The following is a 24377-nucleotide window of genomic DNA, read 5'->3' on the forward strand; positions in this document are numbered from 1 at the left end:
GTCGGCAGAGGCTTATTCCTGCCTCTGAGGAATAAGGGTATATCCTCTCTGAGGATACACTGTCCCCTCAACACCCAATTACACCTAATCTCTTCTAGCATTGTCGGACCCAAGTACTCAAACAATGCCCCCAAAAGTCACAAACAGAGCTTTCCCAGAATCATAAACACTTTCTTAAAAGATAGATATGCAAATTTCACTCGATATTGAGTTTTCAGTTGGTAGGTGATATTCCGATCGCATTTCCAACCCTTAAGAACCAACGACACTGTCTGTCACACCATTACTTTCTTAACCCTATTGAAAAACAAAGCTTTTCCTGTAATCCCTCATTTCCACATTAACAGACTTTGGTGAATGCATTACACGTCAAATGAAACAACACATCAGCGGTGGTCACTTTTTCATGCAGAATTTCCATTCAGAGCAGCTAGGGACCTAACACAAGGAGGAATGCACTTCACAGAAGTTCAAAGGACTCAGCTGTTGGTTTAAAATAGTTTAATCCACTACCTGAAATCTCCAGTCTTCAAGGACAAACATGTCACTTTATGCCTTCAACAGAAGTCATCAATATCTACGTAAGTCATAGAAAGTGGTATGAATAGTATTGAACAATTCATCGCTGAAAATTTTTCAACACAAATGGGAATGTGAAGAAGGTTTTCCTTCTGATGAAGTCTTACTAAATGCATATGTGTCCAGGTTTCAGCAAAAATAGAATAGCAGTTTAGTGGGAGCTGGGTAACTGTGGAAGGAGAGTACACCAAAAAGCTGATATTTATTGGTAGAATGCTACTCTGACTTTTAAGCTGTTTTCTGTTACTCTTGCCTACTTCCTTGTGCTCCTGTCTTCTTTCCTGGGAGAAATGCCAAAAAAATAAAGTGACCTCTGTATACTAACTATTAAGTAAGTCACATCATGCTACTTAAAATATGTTACAAGCTGGTTGGCACAGAAACATATTTTCTCCTGTCTGGGAACACATATACCCAGTGCAATGAAAATTCACAGCCCCAGCTTCCTGGGAACCGAGGAGTCAGCCCTAAATGTGGCTTTACAGAGGGGTTCAGCTGCAGCGTCGCAAGATATGGCAGAGAATCTTGACCCATAAACAAGATAATTTATAATGGGACAACATTTAAGACAAATACAGACCTTGTTTAGATTAAATTAATCCAAGTTAGGGATCAAATAACCTCTAAAGCTATGAATTATGCTTTAGAAATCATTCCAAGTAAAGCTACAAGCACATGGAAGATATGCCCTCACTTTACCCAAAGCACAGACAAATACAGCGCAGACTCGCAATCACAGCAATTGAGTACACAGTATAAAGAAAACACAGCTATAAAAAAGCCATTATCATATAGAACACAGCTGGCAGATAGATTTAAGGAGACAATGAAGATACTAAGAAAATGGCAACTTTTGTGGGCCTGGAAGATGCTAAGAGACAAAGTGAGCTGCAAGTGGTGTACAAGAAGAGGGAGCAGAGAAAGCCTGCCAGAAAATAGCCAGAGGTGGAAGCAGGGAGGTAAGTCTTTGCTATAAACGGGGAAATCTTCCCTGCAGCCTATTCTGCCATACCCACATGTGTAAGACAAGCAGCGGAGAGGCTGTAACTGTTGCCCACTGCCATCCTTGAGCCGGGCATCTGCTGGCCGCAGGGCTCTGCCGGCTGGTCTTCCAGGAGGAAGATTTCACCTGTAGTCTTTATGCTGGTAGCCACCTCTGCTGTAACACAAGTGCACAGCTCCATCTAGAGGGGAAATAGTCCCTCCACTGTTAAAATGGCCTAATTGCGACCCTGATGCCTTTTATTTCCCCCCAGGTCAGCACATCCTCAAAATAGCGCTCCAAGCCGCCGTCCCCTTAGCAGGGATTTCCAGCGGGAGCAGGGAGGCCAAACTCAAGCCTCGGCCACCTCACCTTCTGCAAAGTCTGAGCAGCTGAAAATAAAACCAAGCTTTCCCCGAAACCTGCCTGCCTCTTCGTTGGAATGGTCTCCAACACCAAGCCCGCGAGACCGATCTTGTGGCCTCCATAAAATGCCACAGATTGACAGCTACTCTCATTCTGCTGAAGGGAATGGGTCCCAAAGGCAAAGGGTTCATGAACTCCTTACCACCACTAAGAAACAGACAGACAAAGTATTTCCCACTGATCTATATTCCCACACATCTATCTTCAGTAACAAACAGAGCACCAGTAGTTAATATGAAGTTTAAGAAATGTTTGAAAATGCTGAGATTATCAAACAGGATGTTTATAATCCTTTCTGTTGCAAAGGCTTTCTCTACTGAACACAGAAGAAGCTATTCTTTTCTATCGATTGATTAACAAATATCTCCAGCAACATGCTAATACTGTTAAGAAGCTTGACAATCCTGAGAGCAGCAAATCACGCACTTTAAAAACGCTGCGCAAGTCCAACTTCATCCTCTCCACTGCTGGGATGTGGGCTCTGTGCCAAGCTGTTCTCACAGAAGAGTGCCTCTTCGGCACTGATCAGGAATCCAAAAAAGCCTTTGAGTAGATGTCTCTGAACTCGCTTTTCTCCCAGTCACAGACCAAAACATGTATCACAATGTAATTTTAAAAACTTAACTCCACTGTAGCTTACTGTACTCCTGCAAGGGCTTTTTCAAATAGGCAACCAGTTCCATCAATATTATTCTTCCTGTTCACTTGTTCATGCTTGCGGGGTGTGTATCACCAAATATGCACTTTTTATAAATCAATGTATTTAGATTCAGACAAGCTGTGTATCTGAGCAACAGCACAGCAGCACAGCAAGGAGAGACTGTTGTCTATGCATTAAATTTTCTCAGATTACTCATTTATTATACAATAGCGTTCTAAATTTTACCCAGTACTTTCTTCTGGTGTCTGTTAGTGAGGAAGAAAATTTTGACTCAAACAAGTTTACCTTTTTCATAGTGATGCATTCTGCAAGTTAGGTATCAGCAGTTAATGTGAACCAATTTAAGATTAAAACTGCTAAGCCGATTACTGTAAGCACGACGTATTTGGGGGGAAAAAAAGAAAAAATGAATGCTCCTTTTCCTATAAAATTTAATTGCACAACTGGTTACCCATTTCTTAACCTATTCTTTTTCTGTGTTTTTCTCATTTGATATGCATTTTTGCAATAAGAATACAAAGCTTAATAAACAGAAGAAGAAGCAACAAATTTTACAGTTCAAAGTTTGTTTGGTTTTTTTTAATGGGCATATATTTCATGAAACATTGGGGGTTTTATGTGATTCATTGCTTAAAACAAAACTAGCAAACTACACAGCCATTTCTTCCCTGACTTTTTCTTACTTCAGGAATTCATATCCAGTTTGCTGTTATTCAAAACAAAATTAGTTGCAGTGATGAGTCATATTTTTACAGTAGCAAAGAATGTAAGACATATGTCTATTTATGTAGCACATGTATAATAGCGCATTTGAAGTTTTTTAATGTCTCTTCTAACAGAAGTGCAAGAGCATGGATGAAAAGCAAGCTCAATGGTGGCAAAGAAAGAGCCCGGTGGACTCGCATATTTGTTGGGAAATACATTCCCATATTACTCAATGGCACTGAATCTGTATATACACCTATGGTAAGAGTTGGGTATCAATCAAATGAGAACGCCAGAGCTGACCTCCAAGCAACTCTACTGATTTGCAATCACTTATGCTCAAAGACATTCCCACCTTGCAAGCTCAGCTTCATCCCTTGGCTTCAGACCCAGAACAGACCAGTCCTCGAGCAAGTCCTGCCTCTTCGCAGTGACTGGCACTGATTTAAATCAATGTCTCAAAAACCAGTGCACACTAGGTGGCCACAGAAGTGGCACCATCAGTGTAGCCCTGAAACATACCCCACAATCCCAGCCTTTACTAGGGTGGTTTAAATCTGAAGATAAAGGTGAGAGGTGGACAACAGACTTTTATTATTTCAATAAATTTTTTGGAGGCAGTTTCTTTATGAAAACCTGAATTAATCTAACTGGATAAAAAAGAAGAACAGCTTAGGTCAAGGTACAGTGCTCAGAAAGGTGAATAAAGTATGGAGGACGAGGCAGCACGCTCAGAAAGATGTAGAAGGTGGTCTATTATGGTATACGGCTAAGGAAGTGGTATAGGGTAGAGACCATTTACAAAAATTTCACATGGCCCTCTCTATGTGTCAGGAACACACATGACACACAAAATCCTACCCTGTCTGTGATATTTGGAATGGTTTATCCCTTTCTCCCTCTAGCTGAAAATTATATAATATATGACCAGTGACTTCCGGAGACTGGACTACAGAAGTATCCATGAGTGTAATCCCAAAACTTCAAATGTCGAAATCGGAACAAGACTGAGACTATTTCAGTCATTGTAGATCAATGTTCCTGGTCTAAATTAGTCAGCTGCCTGTTATGCAAGATCATCCTCCCTGCTAGTCATTCTCACAGGGTATTTACAGAACACTACATGGGAATGGTGAGAATCTGAGTGAAGGTACTACCAGGAGGTGGCTACTTAAAAAAGCTCATACCACATGCATTTCCAGGCAGACATTTAAGTAGACGTTTCTATAAAGTATTTGCTTTTTCACATTCCATCATATACACGCACACACACACGTATATACACACATGCACACATCATGTTTGCATGTCATTGCAGGTAACGTGTGAAGGAAGGAATACATAAATATGTTTAAAAAATCCTTCTAGGGTATGAAATATTTCTGTTACTTCTGGGTAGCACAGACTTATTTGGAAATAGCTTTCAAAGTGCAGCCTTTGGAGAAAAGTATTTCACAAATCAAACTGATCCTCTTAAAGCTTATTTTGTCACGATAACAGTTACTGGTGTAGGAGGAATATGGAAAAGACGAATCAGGGAAATTTGGTTTTGTATCATCTCAGTGGATTCAGATCTTTCCTTTTCCAGATGTTCGACTCAATGTCCTGAACAAGTTGTAAACCGTCTCATTAAAAAGATCACAATCAATGCACACAGGATATTTTAACACAATAATCTGTTGCTCTTTTACTCCCTTTCTGTCTTGCACTATCATTTCCTTACCCTAGCTGGCTTAGGGTTGAGATATAGTTTAATCTGTATGGTATAATTCCTGCCTGCTTAACTCATGCTAAAAACTCCTTTTTGGAGAAAACATAACAAGTGAAGGAAACAGAAGGTGGACCAGCTCAAACAATCTCTCTGAATTGCAATTTGCTGCTTGCATCTTGTGACAGCATTTCTCTGGGTGCAGAGTTATCTCAATTCCTGGTCTATCAATACACTCATAAAGAAGCCAGGAAAGAGAAGACAAGTAATATTCCAATTCGTCATCATTATTTTTACTGTATTTAATTTTAGTGTATTTAATTTTTATTTCTTAAGAGGTATAGTACATGAATTAAAAGAAGCTTGATTCATTTTATTTACACAGAATACAATTTGATCTGCACTGATTCAGGGTCCCTCTTATTTGCAAAGGCACGGGATAGGGAACTGGGATTCTCGAATCGAGCCAGGAGTTAGGCTACTTTTATTTGATAAATAGCTGCATTTTTCAATAGTGCTTGACCAAAAATGCAGGAGTTTCAGCAAAGCCCGCCAAACTCCAAATGGACTGTCTGATGATTTGGCACAACCTGAGATAACGCTGAAAGCAAGCACGGCCAAATTAGTACTTGCATTCAGTTAAAATGAAATGGACTGTAATATAAATAGATCAAAATTGGGCCCAGATCCTTCAATTCACTATGCAGACACACTGTCAAGTGCAGAATCAGCACTTTGGTGAGCAGAAATCTAATGAGACAAAGCTCTAAAAAACCGAAAAGAATTGCTAGAAGAAAAAGTATTGAAAGCCTGCACATAACTAGAAATATTTGCTAAATACCACAGACGTTAATAGACAACTTAAGAGTAATTACTTCCAGCCTGTAAATTATTCTCTTAATGTAGAGAAAAGAATTGCATGCAACAATGTGTCAAGCTGGTTCGGAAAAAGCTCTAAAATAAGCCTGACGATCTATGTTTACCCACAGCAAAGCGAGTGTTTTAATAAGTATTAACCAGTCGAAGAAGTGGTGCACTTCCTCAGCACAACACAAGTGACAGAGATTTTAGAAGACTAAAGATAAGAGAGAAGGAGCGAAAGGTTAAACATACAAATCTCAGAAAGAAAGGAGTTCTAAAATGCTGGGCTTTTTTGAGAATTGCAGCCTACAATGCAGGTCCTCTGCTTCGGGTTTGCTCTGAATAAAAAAAAAAAAAAAAGGAGGAAAAAAAGAAGCAGTTTGATATTCCTAAAGATGCAATTTTATAGAGAAATCTATTTACGTTACCATGATAGGTTGCATCATGTTATATAAATAAAACCTTATACTGTGAAACAAGGATCTGGTAGGAAAGTCAGAAATTCAATTGAAAGAGATGCCGTGAAAAATCTGCAAACCTGAACACCAAGGAGAAAAATGAAACAAAGAAAACAGAACAGGTTTCTAGACATTTTACAGAGAAAAATATGCACAAATAATAAAGGAACAACAACAACAACAACAAAAAGCCTTACCATGATGTTTGCACAACTGTGTGTCTGTAGCCCATGCTATAAATGTGGATACCTTCTATTCCCATCATCTCAGCCCCTCTAGTGGCCAGTACCTGAAGATCTTGCCTTCAGGAGGGACAAGATCTATCAGTATGTACCATTTGCTGCTGCTCCTGTATCTTGTCAGGGATTTTTTTCTTACTTGTGTAATTTTTTCTGGAGATATAACTTGTCACCTTTTATTAGCATTTTTGTCAGTGCTGCTGCTACGTGCATACATTTAATTGCTAAGCAACAAAGAGTAAGCTCTGCACAGCACATTCAATTACTGCATCCCCTGTGCCATGCATTGTTACTAGTGCACTTACATAATACGAAATACAAAAAACAGTAAAAATATTTATTTCTGTTTCCATAGCATCTAGAAGCCACAATCTGGAATCAGGCTCCATCATGCTAGCCACCAGGCAGAGAGCTAACAACTGACGATGAGTGCAAGCGAACCGATGCAAAGCAGAGAAAAGTGAAAAGTAGAGCTGAGTTTCAGCATTTGCACAGATGAACAGGCTAAATCCAAGGCTGAGAGGTGACTACCCACCTACAGCTGGACAGTAGCGATTTTCAGACATTAGGGAACTATCCCCATGGCTAAAAGACCGCAAATACTTGAGGCATTTGTAACTGTGGTAGCCTCAAGGCGCAAAGCAATACACATTGCAAAAGCTTATCCGTTTGGAAGAAGAAACACATCTGCACTGTATCAAGAAATAATCGCTCTTCCCTTTATTCTTTAAGGTGTAGAAAAACCAGGGCAAGCAGTATTTTCTCACAAAAATTACACTTCACTGTCTACTTTCCCTATCCAAATGTACTTTTGTCCCTGCAATTGAAGGGCACTGCCTCTGAAATCTGAGCTTGGCGTGAACACGGATTACTTGAGTTTATCATAAAAGGGACTGCAATTCTATCTTTCATTTACTGAAGAACAGATATGTTTATCAAAGAGTTCTCTTTACTCCTGAAATGTAAAAGGACAGTCATCCATACTTGCTCTTGGCATGATTACTAGCCATTATACCCACCATAGTCAGCACTGCATTTCCAGTGTCTTATCTGCAATATCCATCGAGAAGAGAAGTTTGGAAAACGAGGCCATTGTTGCGTAGGTGTACAAACTTGCACAACTACATACAACTATTTTTATTTCTGCAGTTAGTTGGAAATTTAAGTATTGAGCCTGATTCTTATTGTGTCCTTTTGACATGTCGCAAGTAGCCCAAATGGGACACAAGCTGGCTACAATGTTGGGAAGACCTGTAGAATCCCCCCAAGCTTTATTTTAGCATATAATATAGACCAAGAATCATAGCAGATATACTTTACTTATAGAATTGTTTAGGTTGGAAAAGACCTCTAAGATTATCAAGTCCAACCGCTAACCTAGCATTGGCAAGTCCACCACTAAACCGTGTCCCTGAGCACTACCTCTACTCATCTTTTAAATACCTCCAGGGATGGTGATTCCACCACTTTCTTGGGCAGCCTGTTCCAATGTTTGATAGCCCTTTTGGTGAAGAAATTTTTCCCAATATACAATCTAAACCTCCCCTGGAACAACTTGAGGCCATTTTCTCTTGTCCTATTGCTTGTTAACTGGGAAAAGAGACCAACCCTCACCTCGCTACCACTTCCTTTCAGGTAGTTATAGAGAGTGATAAAGTCTCTCCAGACTAAACACCCCCAGCTCCCTCAGCAGCTCCTCATAAGACTTGTCCTCCAGACCCCTCACCAGCTTTGTTGCCCTTCTCTGGACACACTCCAGCACCTCAATGTCTTTCGTGTAGTGAGGGGCCCAAAACTGGACACAGTATTTGAGGTGAGGCCTCACCAGTGACGAGTACAGGAAGATGATCACTTCCCTAGTCCTGCTGGACACACTATTTCTGATATGAGCCAGGACGGTTTTGGCCTTCTTGGCCACACTGCTGGCTCATATTCAGCTGGCTGTCAACCAACACCCCCAGGTCCTTTTCCACCAGGCAGCTCTCCAGCCACTCTTCTCCGGGCCTGTACCGGTGCATGGGGTTGTTGTGACCCAAGTGCCGGACCCAGCACTTGGCCTTGTTCAACCTCATACCATTGGCCTCGGCCCATGGATCCAGCCTGTCCAGATCCCTCTGTAGAGCCTTCCTATCCTCAAGCAGATCAACACTCCTGCCCAACCTGGTGTCATCTGGCAATTTTCTGAGGGTGCACTTGACCCTCTCGTCCAGATTGTTGATAAAGATATTAAACAGAACCAGCCCCAATACTGAGCCCTGGGGAAAACCACTTGTGACTGGCACTGAATTTAACTCCATTCACCACCACTCTTTGGGCCTGCCCATCCAGCCAATTTCTTACTCAGCAAAGCGCACACCCATCCAAGCCATGAGCGAACAGTTTCTCCAGGAGAACGCTGTGGGAAATGGTGTCAAAGGCTTTACTAAAGTCTAGGTAGACAAGGTCCACAGCCAGGCATCTGGTATTTAAGACAGGTATCTGGTCTATTAGTCCCAAGGACCAAAAGGAGTGCTAGGAAAACAGGCAGTTGCTATTAAATCATGGACAGTCATGTACACAGTCCTGTTGAACAGCATCAATACTTCCTCTGGGTTCCAACATTTTTACATACAAAGAAACTGGACTTCTCTAATAGTTAATGAGTCCTGTCTCATTTGGAGGGACTGAGACGGGGGCTATGGCTGTGTTCTGGGCACACCGTCCTTTATATTCCCATGGGAAGACCAAAGAGCATTCTTCTAAATGAACCACAGCAGGAGCCCACAAAGAACATTATCAAATTCCTAAACTAATTACTTAAAGCAGTACTTAATCATACAAAGTGCTTCTGCATTAAGCTACTCAAAACATTAACTACTTAACCCCTAAAATATCTTTGTGAATATATTCTTTTTATTGTTGTTTCATAAGAGGGGAGATGGATGCTTGGAGAGGTCATATATTTCTAAGAACTACGGAGTCAAATCCCATAGCCTCTTGATCCAAAACAGATGCCAGGGAACCAGCTGCCAACTGGGAGACCCCATTCCTGCCTCCTGGATGACTCTGGATGAATTCAGTACAGAACTGAGACAGAGATTTGTGACATAAATACAGAAGAAAATGACAGACTTTCCAGCTACTAAGAAGAGCACAGTGATTTTCTTACGATCCAGAGTCCTACGGCTCCTCAGACTAACAGTTTCACAAAAGGTAGCACAGAAAACAAGTCTCGCATCGCTACCTTTTAAGATAGAAACCTTTAAAACCCACTGAATGAGGTAAATTAATGGCATATTACATTACACTTTGTGTGCTGATAACAGTAAGAACTTAATCTTTTTCCTACCATTTAACTTCCTACCATTCAAAAACTACTAAATGAATAGGTATGCATCTACATTCGATAACACATAGCTCATTTCTGAATTCCCACATTGAACATTAATGATTTCTCCTGCTTAGCTCAAGACAGCAGGATTAATTTTTTTGATGGGATTTTCCTTAAGCGTCAGTCTAAACACCAACCACATCTGGGCCTAGCATAGCCTTCTTGAATTCAGTGACACAGGCAATCTCATAAAACTTTCCGGGTTCAACCCTCAGTGATGACTCCAGCATGACAGCGAAGCATTCAGTGCACAACACAGTCTCCGAATTTGAGTTGCAGTGACAACACGTGCAATACAGCCAACACGGAGGGAAAAGAAAGGTTACATATGACCATTTCAATCACGTACTTTACAGCACAGAATTCTGGTAAATGCTTTGTTATTCCCACATTTTTGTAATTGCCCTTTCATCCAAGAATGACTTGTAGTCATAATCTGTTCGGCTTCGAGGAGTTCAAGAGGAAAGCACACAGGTTAAGTGTATGTAGGTATACAGGCCCTTAACAACACGCTTGCCCTTAATAAGATGCTTTAATTTTTGGCCAGCCCTGAATTGGTCAGAGAGTTGGACTAGATGATCACTGAAGGTCCTTTCCAGCTGAAACAATCCCACTCTACTCTACTCTACAGTGTTGGTCACAGCAGCCACAGAGCCCAGGGCAGGTGCCCCGCTCCATCCGCGAGGCTGGGGATCTGCAGCAGCAATGGAAGAGCTCTGGGCTAATGGGATTCGGGAAGGAAGCTTTTTTTCCCTATAAAGCCCCATGGCAGAGCATGCCTACTTACAATAATAATAAAAGGGAAACTAAGCCTCCATTTTCCAGATTGTTACCCCTCTTTTATCCAAAAGAGCACTGACAGCAGCAGTAGCCTTCACTCCTACTTCCCACATCACGAGGGTTAATGGGGCCACCCTTCTAAATGAGGTGGCAAGACAAGCCTTACTGGGCTCAGAAAACGATTGTTTTCTGAAAATAATAAAATTGAACAGATTTCTCTATTGCAACGGCTTTTTTCAGGGACTGGATTCATCTTACATAGACCACCAGCAATAAGATAATTTTCAGCCGGTCCTAAGCTAAAAATATATATTTCTAACTCAAAACAACTTTAAAGATGCGTCACAGAAAACTGAGTCCGAGCCAAATTAGAACTGTGGATTAAAAAGACATTTTCAAAAGGTGCGTGTCTAAAACGCTCAAAGATATTTCTCAGTTTGGGAAACAAAACTTGCGTTTTGGTTGGTTTTTTCCCTTTGCAGACAGATCATTCAAGGGAAGCCAAAACCACACATTCACTGAGAACAAGCATATGGAGCACCCAATGGGCTTCTTCCCCAGCTGCAGTGCTTTAGGCACGCTTAAGATCAATAGCTTCCACGTTTTTTCCCTAACTATTATTTTCACTTTTTCTATACCCACCATTTCTGTGAGGTATGTCTTTAAACCAATCTGTTACAACACATGTAATTAGTGAGCCCTTTTTGTCACACCAGCGTGGGGAGAGAATTTTGTCCTCTATCCAGGCTGAATGTACTCACTGGCCAGACAACAACCAAGTAAGGAGCTGAACGGTAGCTGTGAATTTTATTGTTGTAATATAATTAATTTAAGCCTTCTATAAAACAGTTTGTTAGGGATGGGCATGAGGGAGTGGAACATTATAGGAATTTCTGTAATTTAGTACCTCGGAGCAATGAACAATAGAACACAGCTTCAAGCACTTGTCTCCAAATCAATGCTTCTTACTTGTAAGGTAGAGGTAGGGAACGTTTTATTGGCAATATTTCAGAAATGAAAAGCTCAAATGACAAAACTTTTAGAATTCGTACGTTAGTTAAGCTTTGAACATGCTAGAATCTGGTAGGTTTTACACATTACAGAAAAAGGGATCTTCAGCTCCTGAAACAGCGAGGTGCAGTCAATCTCTATTATATTCTTAATTTTGCTGTCATAACAGCAAATGAAAAATCCTTCCCAAACCCAAACATTTCAGTCAGTTGAAAGTGGGTCATGGGGGATGGGTGGACATCCCACACAATCAGCATCAATCATATGGGGGTGAGGGGACACCAGCAAAATTCTAGGGATAATTCAAATCTTAGAGTAATATCTCTGCATAGCGGAGACAAATATTTGATGAAATCTTATAGTTCTGTACAAAGCACTTTGTGACACGCGTCAGTGAAAGAGGTCTTCGCCTGCTGGCTCCATTTGCTCATGGCAACAAGAACAAAACATCACAAACACAAATTTTCAGGGGTCTTTATTAAGACATACATATTTGAATATCCAGGACAACACTGAAAGGCATTTTCCCAAAATCTGCATTTCCCAGAGGAAAAATAAGGGAAGAGGCAGGAATTAAGACTGTTTTGAATGTAGAACTCTACTCTCCGTAGCTGTTGCCATCTACCAGCTCTTAAGCCCATGGCCATTAGTTTCATGACATTTGGTAAGTTTGCTTACGTCTTGATTTAGTCCAAATTAGTTCTGCAGTAGATAAAAGACAGAAGACCTGTTGGAAAAAAATAGTAATTAGAAACTTTCAGATATTGAAGATCAGACTGATTTTCTTCAGAAAGAATAGTCACTAGGCTGAAGAAAGCCTTCACTCGTTTTCTAAAATAATGATGGTATTGGATGAGGTGCACTTTGCATTCTTGACTATAATAAATGTGGGAACAGTTTTTTACTGTATGTTCTATGGGAAGAAGGAAACCGTGATATTCTACCGGCATGCAAAAAAGTGTATCTGAAGTAGCGTTGTATTATGTACAATATAAAATTAAGTACAGCAAAATTATGCAGTATGCTGTCCCTCACCAGCTCTGATAAACATCAAGTGTTTTCACAAATGGAACAATGGCATCCATTATGCTGTCTCAGACTACGTATGCTTCATAATTAACATTAGTAGAAGAGGAAAACTCTGTTCTGTAAAAGCAGTGCAGTTAAGTGACATTCGTAATACCTACCGTGCAGTCCATTAACCTCAGCAATTTTAAGTAGCGTCGTAGTCATCCATGGCATTTCAGATTTCTCACGGCTTCAAATCTGTGGGCAGCTTCACAAGCTTTTTGCAAAGTTTCTCATGACTAGGATATCTGTAAAATTCCCTCCAGCCCCTTCTTCAATTCATCTCTTGTTACACACTCAGTAATTCACATCTCTGAATAAAGATAAACGTATGTCCTTAAAACCACGCTCTACTGAACATATCTTTTGTAAAAAGCTTATTGACAATTTTAGGTGCTGTAGGATATTAAAAGCATACTGTTTCTTAATCTTACCTTTTTTCCCATTTCAGTGTGAGTTCTTGATGAGCAGCATTCCCAGCTGAGTCTCATAGTGAGAAGTCAAAACAATCAGGTATCAGTCTTCTGGCTTTTACCAACTTATCCACCGTTTAATATAGGTGTCTTCAAAAGGCATTAGCAACTTCACTATTTAGGTGAAAAAAATGTATATATTTTGTAGTCATATGAACCAGTGCAACACAGACTGATGTGTTGCTTAGAGACAACAGCTCAAAGCAGGATCCTAAAATATTCAAGAAATTACAGTATTGTGTGAATATCAGTGGCTAGAATTTTCATGTTCTGGTTTCATATTTTGTAACAGTGATTTTCAATCCAGAAGATAGCACAGGGAACCCACTTCTCTTTAGGTAAATGGCCATTGAAAATTCTCTCTCTTGTTTTTTAATTTTCAGTTAGCTGCTCCCGAGTTCAGCCTGAGGTTCGTTTCGCTGAAAATTTTTGTTATTCAAGAACTGTGAAAGAAAGAGTATTAAATACTGCTTCACTGTCAAATGTTCTTCCTGGATGCGTGCTTGGGAAATACATAAAGGTAGAACTGGGGTCCTAAATTTTGGCATGGTGGGTTTTGTTAATTTCCTTCATTCACAGAGGGAAGAAACTGTTGCATCTTCGTTGATTCTGATCTCATGAAAGTGGCATTCTTTTTCCGCAAGGAATTGATTCAGATTTTATCATCAAAATTGAAGCAGAACTGCTATGACAGTAACACCTTTAAGTTATCCCTCTTATGAGGTACTCATAGTCCTGCCTCCTTAACATAAACACTTTTGTATTTCTGACACAGGCATGTGAGAGGGGCCTATCTAAACAAACATATGATGAAGATGTTTAAAGGAATTCAGAGCTCAGCATTCGCAGAAGAGGATGTCACCTCTTCCTCTCTGGCTGGCACTGCTAAATAACCCTGTTTCACATAACTCAGTGCAATACCATATGAAAAAGATATTTAGATCCTCAGAGAATGCTAGCGTCTAAGAAATACAAAATACACTGGATTTTATAGCCCGGGGCATACGCCCAATATACACTAGTGGTACAGGAGAAGAAGCAACACATGCATGCTCTCAGAAGTCAAATCCTACCTATCCAACTTGCTAATCACCTTATGTGATGCAAACAGTGTATACAGTGCCTCCAAATGGCAAATCAGTGGACAGCTTCAACTGGGCTGGATTACACACCAAAAAAACCCCCACCTCTGAGCTGGTTTAGGATTTTGAGTCTAAGAGTCAGACTGCAAATTCCTGAATTGTTAAGGACTACACATGCTTGTACACTCGTGAACAGGGAGTAAAAAAAAAAAAAATCAGATTTGTGATCTGAACACAAGGGAAAGACAGCTGCTTTGGATCTTGGTTATACTATGCAACGAAATTTTCTAAACTGAAAACTAAATTTGCAATGGCTCATTTCTATCAGGGTAGTTATAATTTGCCAAGTCCTAGAGAACACAGGTAGCAATCGTGGCTTAGCGTGCTTCATTACAATTATGCCACGCCAAACCACGCTACGCCAGCGTAAAACTCATTTTGGTCTGGCAACTTTCCTGCTCTATACATTGGCCCTAGTGTAAGCTCACTTTTTGACAGAGTGGTGCCTTCAGCATCCAGGGGTTTCTGGAAAAGGTCTCTCTAGTAGCTGCTGGAGCCGCCGTGCCCCCGGCCGTGGGGCAGAGCCCACCAAGCCCCCCCCCCCCGACGCTGCAGCATCACCCTCCGATCTCCGTGGCTCCCACGGGCGCCCCAGCTCCGCTCCCACAGCCCATGGGCAGGGCCTGAGTCACAACGCCTAATGTAAAACCTCCGTCTGCAAGAGGGTTCCTTCTTTGCAAGCAATGGGAGATGACACTCTGACTGGGGGAGGGTGGGGAGAAGCAAGGCAGAACGTGGCTTTTGTCTGGGGAATGAAGCTGTAAGCCACTGTCCCCACCCTCCGTCAGCTCCATGTCTGATTAAACCTGTACAGGTAAGGCTTTTGTCGGCAGAAACAACATCTCCTATCTGCTTGATATGCAAGAGATGGCACTTCAGATTAAAGACAAATAATCTAAAGAGAAATATTTTTTTTTTTTACTTTTTAGCATATTCCAGTGCTGTCTACAAGTCACCTTTTTTTTTTATATTTTTTCAAAGATAACCGTGAACTAACTAAACACTAAGAATATGTTTGATAAAACAGAGTACCCAAATTTGTAAGATGCACTTCTCTAAAGGTCATTTTCTGTAATGTTACACTGATCACCGCCTGATTAAATTGCCTACTGCTCCAAATTTAATGAGAGACTGAAAATTCTCAATGGTAATTGGGACAGACGATGTCTTTAAAGAGAGAAAGTGAGTGGGTAGCTAGTTGAAGCACAGAAGAATGCTTATTAGTGTGGAGGTGGAAGAAGTCCTTACTGAGAAAAACAATTAAAGACTATTTTATTTGGAAAACATTGAATTTTTATTTGTGCTACTTCACTGGAGTCCTGGATACAGTATAAATTCCATAATGGGGAAAAAAAAAAAAAAAAAAGGAAAAAAAATCCAGCCACCAATAAGCCAGCACGCTCTCTCCTGCCTACAACTGCATACTGTATGGTGAATTTAATGATTTTGCATTTGTCTGTATAAAAGATTTGCAAGTATTGTCAGGAACTCTCCAAATAATTTGTGTCTTGCTCTGTTTTTCTTCAAAGTAAAAAGTTTGTTACTGCAAACAAGGTCATTCTCAGGAAACAGAAATACACCGAAAGTTAAAAAGACAAAGACAGTAACGGCTATCTGACTGCACACTAATGAACGCACTACATTAGGCAATAAGAAATAATTTCAGGTTAATTAATATAAATTCCCATAAAGACATTAGGTATTATTTATGTTCTTGCAATAACATTATCAAAACCTTTTACTGGGCATTGAAATGGCCAGTTAAGCAAACTGCTGTTAAAGATGTGGCTCAGATGTGAACTGCAAACACAATGACAAAGGGACAGTTTTTATTAAAATAATTGCATTTTTTAAATAGTAATGAGATTCCCCCCCCCCCGCCAAAGAGAGAGTCTATCTCAAATAAGTATTATTTAAAGGAAATCTCAAGAATTGCATTATATAAGAGATCAAGCAAGGCAATTGCAACAGACCTGGGTTTATAATCAACAGAATTACTGATATTTTTATGTCTTTAAGCCTGCAACTCCATCTTGATATCTATATTTTACCCTGACTGCAAAATGAATATCAACTGACTTATCTGAAGTTCAAATGTGTCATAAAAGCAAAATTTTATTTATTAAAAAATAAAAGTAAGCACTTAAGACCCAGTTTTAAAAATAACATTGGAAAATGGTAATTCGGTGGTTCCGAATGAAAGGGAAAAAATGGCATAAGGAAAATCTTTAAGTCTGTTCTAGTGCTGTGAAATTTTTAGTCCAGCAATCAGGAGCTGTGGCGGATCTGGGATCCTCAGGTCACAGCCGGGAGGGCTGTACAGGTGCCCCAGCAGAAAAGCAGTATTTCAGAAGCTGTATTTGCTGTTCCTTGTCCTTTCTGTGCCAAGAGCACGTCAAAATACAGATGAATTGTGGTTCAAGGCTGAGGTTAAAATCTGTCCTCAAGCATATGATCACGGTTTGTTGCTCAGTTGAAAGACTGACTTGTTTTCTAGTTCCCAATTTTCTTTTATTTCAGAGCAGGTATTTTACTTGGAGTCATATCTGGCTGGGTGAAAAGGACAGACATCAACTGCTTATTCATCCGCCTGGTATAAAACGTTTAACAAGGCACTGGGAGAGCAGCAAAATGTACAAAACAAACAGCAAGCTCAAGCTATAAGCAGCAGAAGAGATTGAAGCGTGAGCGACCACAAGCATGACCAACCTGGCCTCTCTTCCCAGCAGCCAGGAGAAATGGACTTCAGTAAAATGTTATTTCGTTTTTCAAGAGAAAGCAAAGGCGGGTTCAGGCAATTCCCGCCAGGTCTATTATTATTTACAAAGGAGGCAAACATCACTCTTGGTGTCCTGCTCAAGGAGAACAGGGCGAGGGGGAAGAGCTCCAACAACTTTCAGCAGAAGAAAGACTTAATTCCTCCAGCACAGTCATTCCTGTGTGCAAGGAAAAGGGACTTCATTGCTAATTATGGCTTATTAGTGCCATTGCATTATAAGTTATCATAAATAATCAAGGAAAAAAAAAAAATTTAAAAAACATCCAGGCACAGTAGTACTTTCAGATTACCTACAGAAGGGGTTCAGGCTGCAAAGTACATTCTTGTTTCGAAAATCTCCTGGCTTCTCTTTCTCTGAAGAGACTGAAATCCTTTTGCCTATACCATGAATCACAATAACCTTCCTCTAGCCAAATGGTATTAGTCTACCTCCGCAGGCTTAGAGCGGATACCCTAGTCCCTGGTAAGAGATCTTCTCTGCCCTCAGACTGAGCAATTTGTAAGGCTTCTGATTCCAAATAGACAAGGAAGAAATCTTTGCAGACCCTTCTGCTCACAGAAAAGCTCCCCTTGCACCAGCTTTTCTCCCCCCCAACCCCTCGTTTTCTGTGATAGGTACGAGGGACAGAGCAGAACAAGACGTCTACGTAGGTGAGAGGTTCACAGAGTTGGCATAAGCTGCACAGGAACCTTACCCATCAATAATTCAAGTCAACTTTTAGCTCTTCTAACTTCAGGAAGGGTCACGTAGCACTTACTCCCTTGTTAACCTTATGTGTCCACAACTGGAGGTCAGGAAGAAGGGTGGCACCAGTTCGGGGCTTATTCTGATGCTTGGAATATGTCCTAACCTCACTCCAACAAAAAGGAAGGACGCTACATCAAATATCCCTCTACCTCACCATATGCCCTTACCAGGTGGGGGGTTTTTTGGACCTATTTGAATGCGGTGATGTCTAGTGGGAGGTGTCCCTGCCCATGGCAGGGGGGGTGGAACTAGATGATCTTTAAGATCCCTTCCAACGCAACACATTCTATGATTCTGTGTAATTATGACTGAACTCCGTTCTGACATGGAGGAAGTTTGGAGAGGTTCCTCCTCCCTCCCCCTTAAGCACAGGGCAGTGAGGAGCACCTGCTTTTCCTCTTGGAGTCTTCCCTCACTTTTCAGTCTTTGAGGAAAAATAAGAACCTAACAACGTTTCTGCTCTAATTGAATTTTCAAAGCCTATGTTTACCAAATGGTTTGTAATTCTGGGAGGAGACGGGGGCGGGGGGGAAGGAAAAAAAAAAAAGAGACAGAAAGAAGAGAGACTGTAAAAGCTAACGTAAATGCTCAAGCCATAATATTTCTAGGACTGTTTCCATAATGCCCAGATTCCAGTGGCATTATAAGATCACCATTCAGTGATCAACTGTGCAAATCGCTGCCTTAGAGAAAGAAAATCCTTGACAGAACACAGAGGGGAGAGAAGCAGGTAAAAGCGAGACAGTTACGATTACTAAAATACACAGTGGTTATTCATTTCACCTCTAAAAAGAAAGCATCTTTTATTATTCACTCCATCTGAACCCTAATCTGTAAGCCTGGCTCTTCTGTACACTGAAGACTACATTGCTGAAGTACTAAATGAACACAAACAACATTTACGTTCAACCTGTAGTTCCTATGTCACAAAGCTTAAGAATGCCAAGCAGATAAATCCAAACAAATCTAATTTCACATTTCATGATAGAGAGATTCAGGAATAATAAAGCATAACAACATAATAGTGGAAAGGAAAAAAATAAATCGCTGCATCATACTGGCTTTCATTTTATTTTCTGAGGTACACATTGCCATTAATTCTGCAGGCTATATACTAAGACAAGGACATTTAGTCATGAAATCACTGTCGGTGAATTGATAACTGTCAAGAATCTGTTCATCACAACACTTGTTTCTTCTTGATTCACTTTAACAAAACTGAATATTAATGCACAACAAAAATAGTCATCTTTGCATGCAAAACTTATGTGTTTCACCGAAGACACCCCCACTTCCTCCTACCAAACAGCTGTGTACAATAGTATATTCCAAAAAAATTTCTTTAATGCTAGAGCACCAAGGAATGGCTGAGGTAAAAGGAAGTCTTTTTGTCAAGTGCCTTGTTTAGTGAAGACACTTGAATATATTTTTATTTTATTTACCAAGTATAAAGCTGCTTTCATATTACATAACTTATTGCAGGACAGAATTAATCTACAATAAAGCTAAGATCTGAATGAATCTTTAAAGAATTATTGGCACTTTCTACACCATTTATGGGGGAGCTAGAAAGAGGCAACAAAAGCGGTCTTACTAGGAAAATAAGCATTATGGATAGACATGAAAACCTGTTATTAATCAACTTTTCATGTGTGATGTGAGCACAGACACGTTGAGAAGTGCACAAAGTGAACTTGAGAAGTTCTCATGTGCATGTTGAGAAGGTCCAAAGCAGGAATAGAAAAATCTCAGAATGGATATACGAGCCAAGAACAACAGTTCACAGTATTTATCTTGTGGCTAACTGGTGCACCAAATAAAGTATGTTATATCTTGCGGTGTGTGCAAGGGCATGATCTGAAATAAAAGGCTTTTGATAGTTCTCTTACTGAGAAAATGTATATGATGGTGATGCCTCTTGCGCGGATGTGTTAGGTCTACAAGCTCATGCTAACGTCTTGGTTCATTTCAGCCTGTAGGGAGTCGGTGCAAAATAACATCAGCCAATTCAGGGTAGTTTGAATGCCCCAGAGAGTGGTTCTGGGTTGATTTCATTCAGGGCAAGTTTTTCATCTAGTGCAAACTGCAGCTGCTTCATGATGTACTAAAGAGCTTCCAGCCCGGATGGACATGCAATGACCAGGTGTGCAGAACCAGCACCGTTTTTCTTTTAAACTGTAGGAAATTAACGCATGGTGACCAGTGGTATTCTCACGAGTTGGATCTTCTTTTCTTAATAAAGTATTCGTGGTGATCAACCACTTCCTTTAGATTGTGCACTGGGGCCTTGTCTCGACTAATCTGTCTGTTAGTAATGCACCGTCCTGATTGTGAACATACTGCTAACATGTTTAGCACTAATTTAGGTTTCCAGCAGAGAGCTGAAGAAGCCATCTTCTGACCGAAGGACAACAGAGCCATGGCTAACACCGCTGAATGAAATGGCATTGTGCTGAAGCTTTAGATCCAAGACAATCATTATTTGTCTGTACAAAACTAAAGAAAACAAAAGGATGCTTCTATTACTAATTAGAAAAAGTATTCATCCCCAAGGATTTACTTCAAGGAAGAGGTGGCCGAAAGCAGTGCATTGGCCAAGAAAGCTCGTGTTTCATTGAGCAATGACGGAGTAAAGTAACTTCTGTTTGGACCACCAGGCTGAACTCATCAGACTTCGGCAGCGCGATTCCCAATGACCCAAACTTCTCCATTCAACATAGGCAGCAGCGAGGATCTCCTACCGAGCACTGTTCAAGATGGCACAGGAGGTAGGTCAAGTTGGAGCTTCGGCCTGACACTGACGTACAGCAGCAGCAAGAGGCAGAGACAAGAAGAGGGGCAGGTAGAGGGAATCTGTCACATATTTTTGAGTAAAAGAGACGGCACGCTCCCTATGGACTGGACGCAAACGTGACACAGCGTGCTCCTTTGCTAGCCAGCAAACTGATAAAGGGTTGCGCAGAATGCAAGAAGGAGAAAGAAAGGAAGGCCTGTTGGAGATACTTGTGCATCTGACATTTGCATGGGCAAGCGGAAAACCTGAGACGAGAACTACTCCTGAAACGAAGCTGTGGGTTTCTCCACACAGGCTTTCCATATACTGCAGGGGAAGCACTGCTTGAACTAATACACATGGAAGGGAATTTTGTCATGTTTCAGGACTAAATTTTGCAAACAAGATCATCATCAAATATCATAAAAGGGCACTTTTTTGCTTTCAAAAGTCAGAATAGATGTTTAGGTAAAAAATACAGACTATTGGCCTCTGGTGGGGGTAGTGGGAGGAACTGAACTACAGCTAAACACGAGATTCCCAGACACTAAAGTTGATTTAACAACCTGATTTTCAAGATGCTGAGTTCAGTCAGTTATATATAATTTTCCTATGCTTGATGTTCACTTTAACGGAGTACAGCTCTGCTAATTATAACCTCAGTGTACTCTCACTCTCCATGGGGCTCCTACTTTGCATAGGGCACACATTTTAATTAAAGAGAATGTTTTCTTCTGTGCCACTGATACCCATCCAGACCTCCTTGAAGAGGTTTCCTCTGGTCCAGCTGTGCACATATATAACAAATGGGTGCAAAGGGGTAAAGTAGCTGCAGCTCTAATGGGACTGAAAATAAAACTTCAGCCTCTCTTGCTCGCAGGCTGCCTCCTTTTTTCACTTCAACTTTCAAAGCATTGTGAACACTGGAATTAATAATGTTTGCTGCCTCTTCCTCTTTTTTTTTTCCCTAGAATCATGCTGTAATAACATTGAGACTTCTCCAGAAGTCTCCAGAAAATGCAGATGATGAGAGATACTTATATTAATTGACAAAACTAAAGTAAGAATAGGAAAATGCCTTTTTCCTCAGTACTCAAGATTTCACTGAAAGAAATTTGCATTTGGTATTTTCTGTACATGGACTGGGCTTTTGGGCATAGGTCCAACAGGACAGGTTAAAAATTAATTATTTCCATTCACCTTGCGATATTCAAAATATAAGGTGCTGTCATGAAGAATGTGTACGGGGACTTAACTGGAATAACAATAATAAGCCCTTTTCCTTCTACTCCCAAGGTATCAGAGAAATAATACTAGCAATAACAAGAAAAATACTTACGTTAACATTTCATTGAAAGATTTTGTACATTCAAGAGAAATTTGAAAAAATTATTTCCTGTTTTTAATCTTAATTCAAAATAACAACCTAATTAAATTTCTGTAAATGGTAATCCACATTTCTGTAAATTGCAATTAAGAGAAAACAGTCCGTACACTCAAAAATTAAAATGCCATAGGCAAATCTCTTCTGCACACAGAGGTCTCTTCCCCTAACTCTATAGTTTGGCATTTTGGGTCAAAAATATTAGTTATGGGTGATCTTGGAGGTGTGCCACAGTATCCTCCGTGTCAAAAAGATCGTCACTAAGCTGCTCAGTGACCATACAGAGAGAGTTCAACTAACCCAGATGTCACTGGCCTGGGTGACATGGTTATCATCTTCCCCCTTGCAGCAACAAATCTATTAGCGGAAAAATTACTGCCACTTCAGTTCCTCCAAACTGTCTATCTACTTGCAATTTTGCCATTTTCTTTAGAATACAGAGGTAGATAAATATCACCCCACTATAAAACGTGTATTTCTGCTTTAATCAAGCTCACTTGATAGAAGCTGTGGAACGAGCTGGCAGAGCTGGGAACCTCTGGAGGACACACCACAGCGACCACCGAGGCACGGGACACCCCTGCCTTGGCAGGGCAGCAGCAGGATCTAACCTCGCCCTTCCCCAGCCCTGCCAGTCCATCCTCTGCTATTCCCATGGATGGTGCCAGCGCATTACTACTGTCATTCTAACATTTAAGCAAAAGTCTTCTACGTGAGAGCAAGCTGCAAGTCACTGTAACTATTTTTCAACAGAACACAAGATGTGGGTGATTCAGCATCCATGCCCTTTTCAAATCCCAAGTTCCCACCAGTTCCAGCAGAGGCACTATCCGCCAAGACGGCACCGCAGAGTGTTCGCTGTGAGTGATCAAGTATTAGGAAGAAAGATGAAAGCATTTGAACAACTTCTGCTAAGAACACACAAAAAGTGGTTCAGCCAAGCAAATGGCCAAAGATCAGTCCAGAAAATATGGCATTAACAAAGTTACTAATTGAAAAAGACCATTAGAATAATATAGCCTCTCTTCTCAGACAGTAGGTCACTGTCAGCTTCATTTGCCTTTATACTGGGGTAAACATGAGGACCTCAGATGTGTGCCTGACCACTGTGAAGAAACACAGACTTCAGGGCACATGCATGTCTTGTTTATATTTTTCTTGAGAGAACTAAATGCCCACGCGCAAGCAATGACCATTATTATTGTTACGTGTGTATATGAGGTTGCGACCTTTTTTTCCAGGCACTAAGTTTTCTACACAGATGGACAACTTGTCAAACAGCCTTTCTAGTGCCATGTGGGCACCAAGGCAAGAATATATATCACTTACTGTCTTGATCCAAACCTTTGAAGCCATACTTTGCTTTGGTTGGCTCAGATCATCAGTAAGTAGTCTTTCTCAAAAAAAAAAAAAAAAAAAAAAGAAAGTGTACACCTACTAAGAATAGCCAAATTAAGAAACTGGGTTCAAATTATTTCTGGTTTCCAGGGAACACCAGTATTGGTTCCAATGGGAAGTTCAGAGGTGGAGACTCCCGACTTCCTCAGCAAGGAGCAAACCGTGAGCGGGGAGCCGGAGGAGGGACAGAGACTAATTGAGGAAGTGAATAGCACTGAGATGGAGAACCGGAGCTGGGACAGGTTGGAAATGAGACAGCAGGGATAATCCTGATCACCACCAGGAATTTCAGATACTCAGCACTACTCTCCCAGTATCACAGCAAGAGCCTCTGAATCTGGCTCGCAGACAGACCCATTCTATTCAGTCCTAGGTCACAGGCTATAAACAACCTATCCCAACATCGTCTGTTCTGTTCACGAAGGTCCGTGCCACATCAACACCAGTGAATAAAATTCACCAGAGAACATTCTCTTACTGTGAGGCCAACATGCACAGCCTGTCCAGACAACTCTCTGGACAACACTCTCCTCCAAAACAGGGTGGCCACATCCAAGAAGCTGCTGACGGGTCTTATCCTTAGCCTCAGCCACCACCCGTCTGTGCCTAGGAACTGCCTGAGAGACAGATAGTTTTGGCCCCAAGCAAAAAAAGCAGCAACAAAAACCCCCTATGCTAACAATTTTACAATATGGAAAATAATACAATCTATGGATTGGAAAATAACAGTATCTCTGGACAATATTAAGAACTGTGCACTGCATGGTTTCATTTACTAGTATAGATGTAGTCTAGATCCTTATTTACAGTCTGGCTAAAAGCGTATCTGCCA

At 40.8% G+C, this 24377-nt stretch overlaps 1 protein-coding gene across 26 annotated transcripts in view; it reads right to left on the bottom strand.

Annotated features, from left to right (window-relative positions):
- DLGAP2 (DLG associated protein 2) overlaps positions 1 to 24377 on the bottom strand; it is a 480112-nt gene that overhangs the window by 352722 nt on the left and 103013 nt on the right. For 5 of the 26 annotated variants that reach the window (XM_074581672.1, XM_074581670.1, XM_074581669.1 and 2 more), the window contains exon 1: positions 6578 to 6843. The exons of 12 other annotated variants lie outside the window; for them this stretch is intronic. In XM_074581672.1, the coding sequence (XP_074437773.1) occupies positions 6578 to 6580 (3 nt within the window). In that variant the 5' untranslated portion in view covers positions 6581 to 6843. Of the gene's footprint in view, positions 1 to 6577; positions 6844 to 24377 lie in introns of those variants that run through there. 9 more of the 26 variants (XM_074581689.1, XM_074581693.1, XM_074581685.1 and 6 more) reach the window with 4 other exon arrangements.

Source organism: Larus michahellis, chromosome 3 (assembly GCF_964199755.1).
Source record: "Larus michahellis chromosome 3, bLarMic1.1, whole genome shotgun sequence".
NCBI classification, from domain to species: domain Eukaryota; kingdom Metazoa; phylum Chordata; class Aves; order Charadriiformes; family Laridae; genus Larus; species Larus michahellis.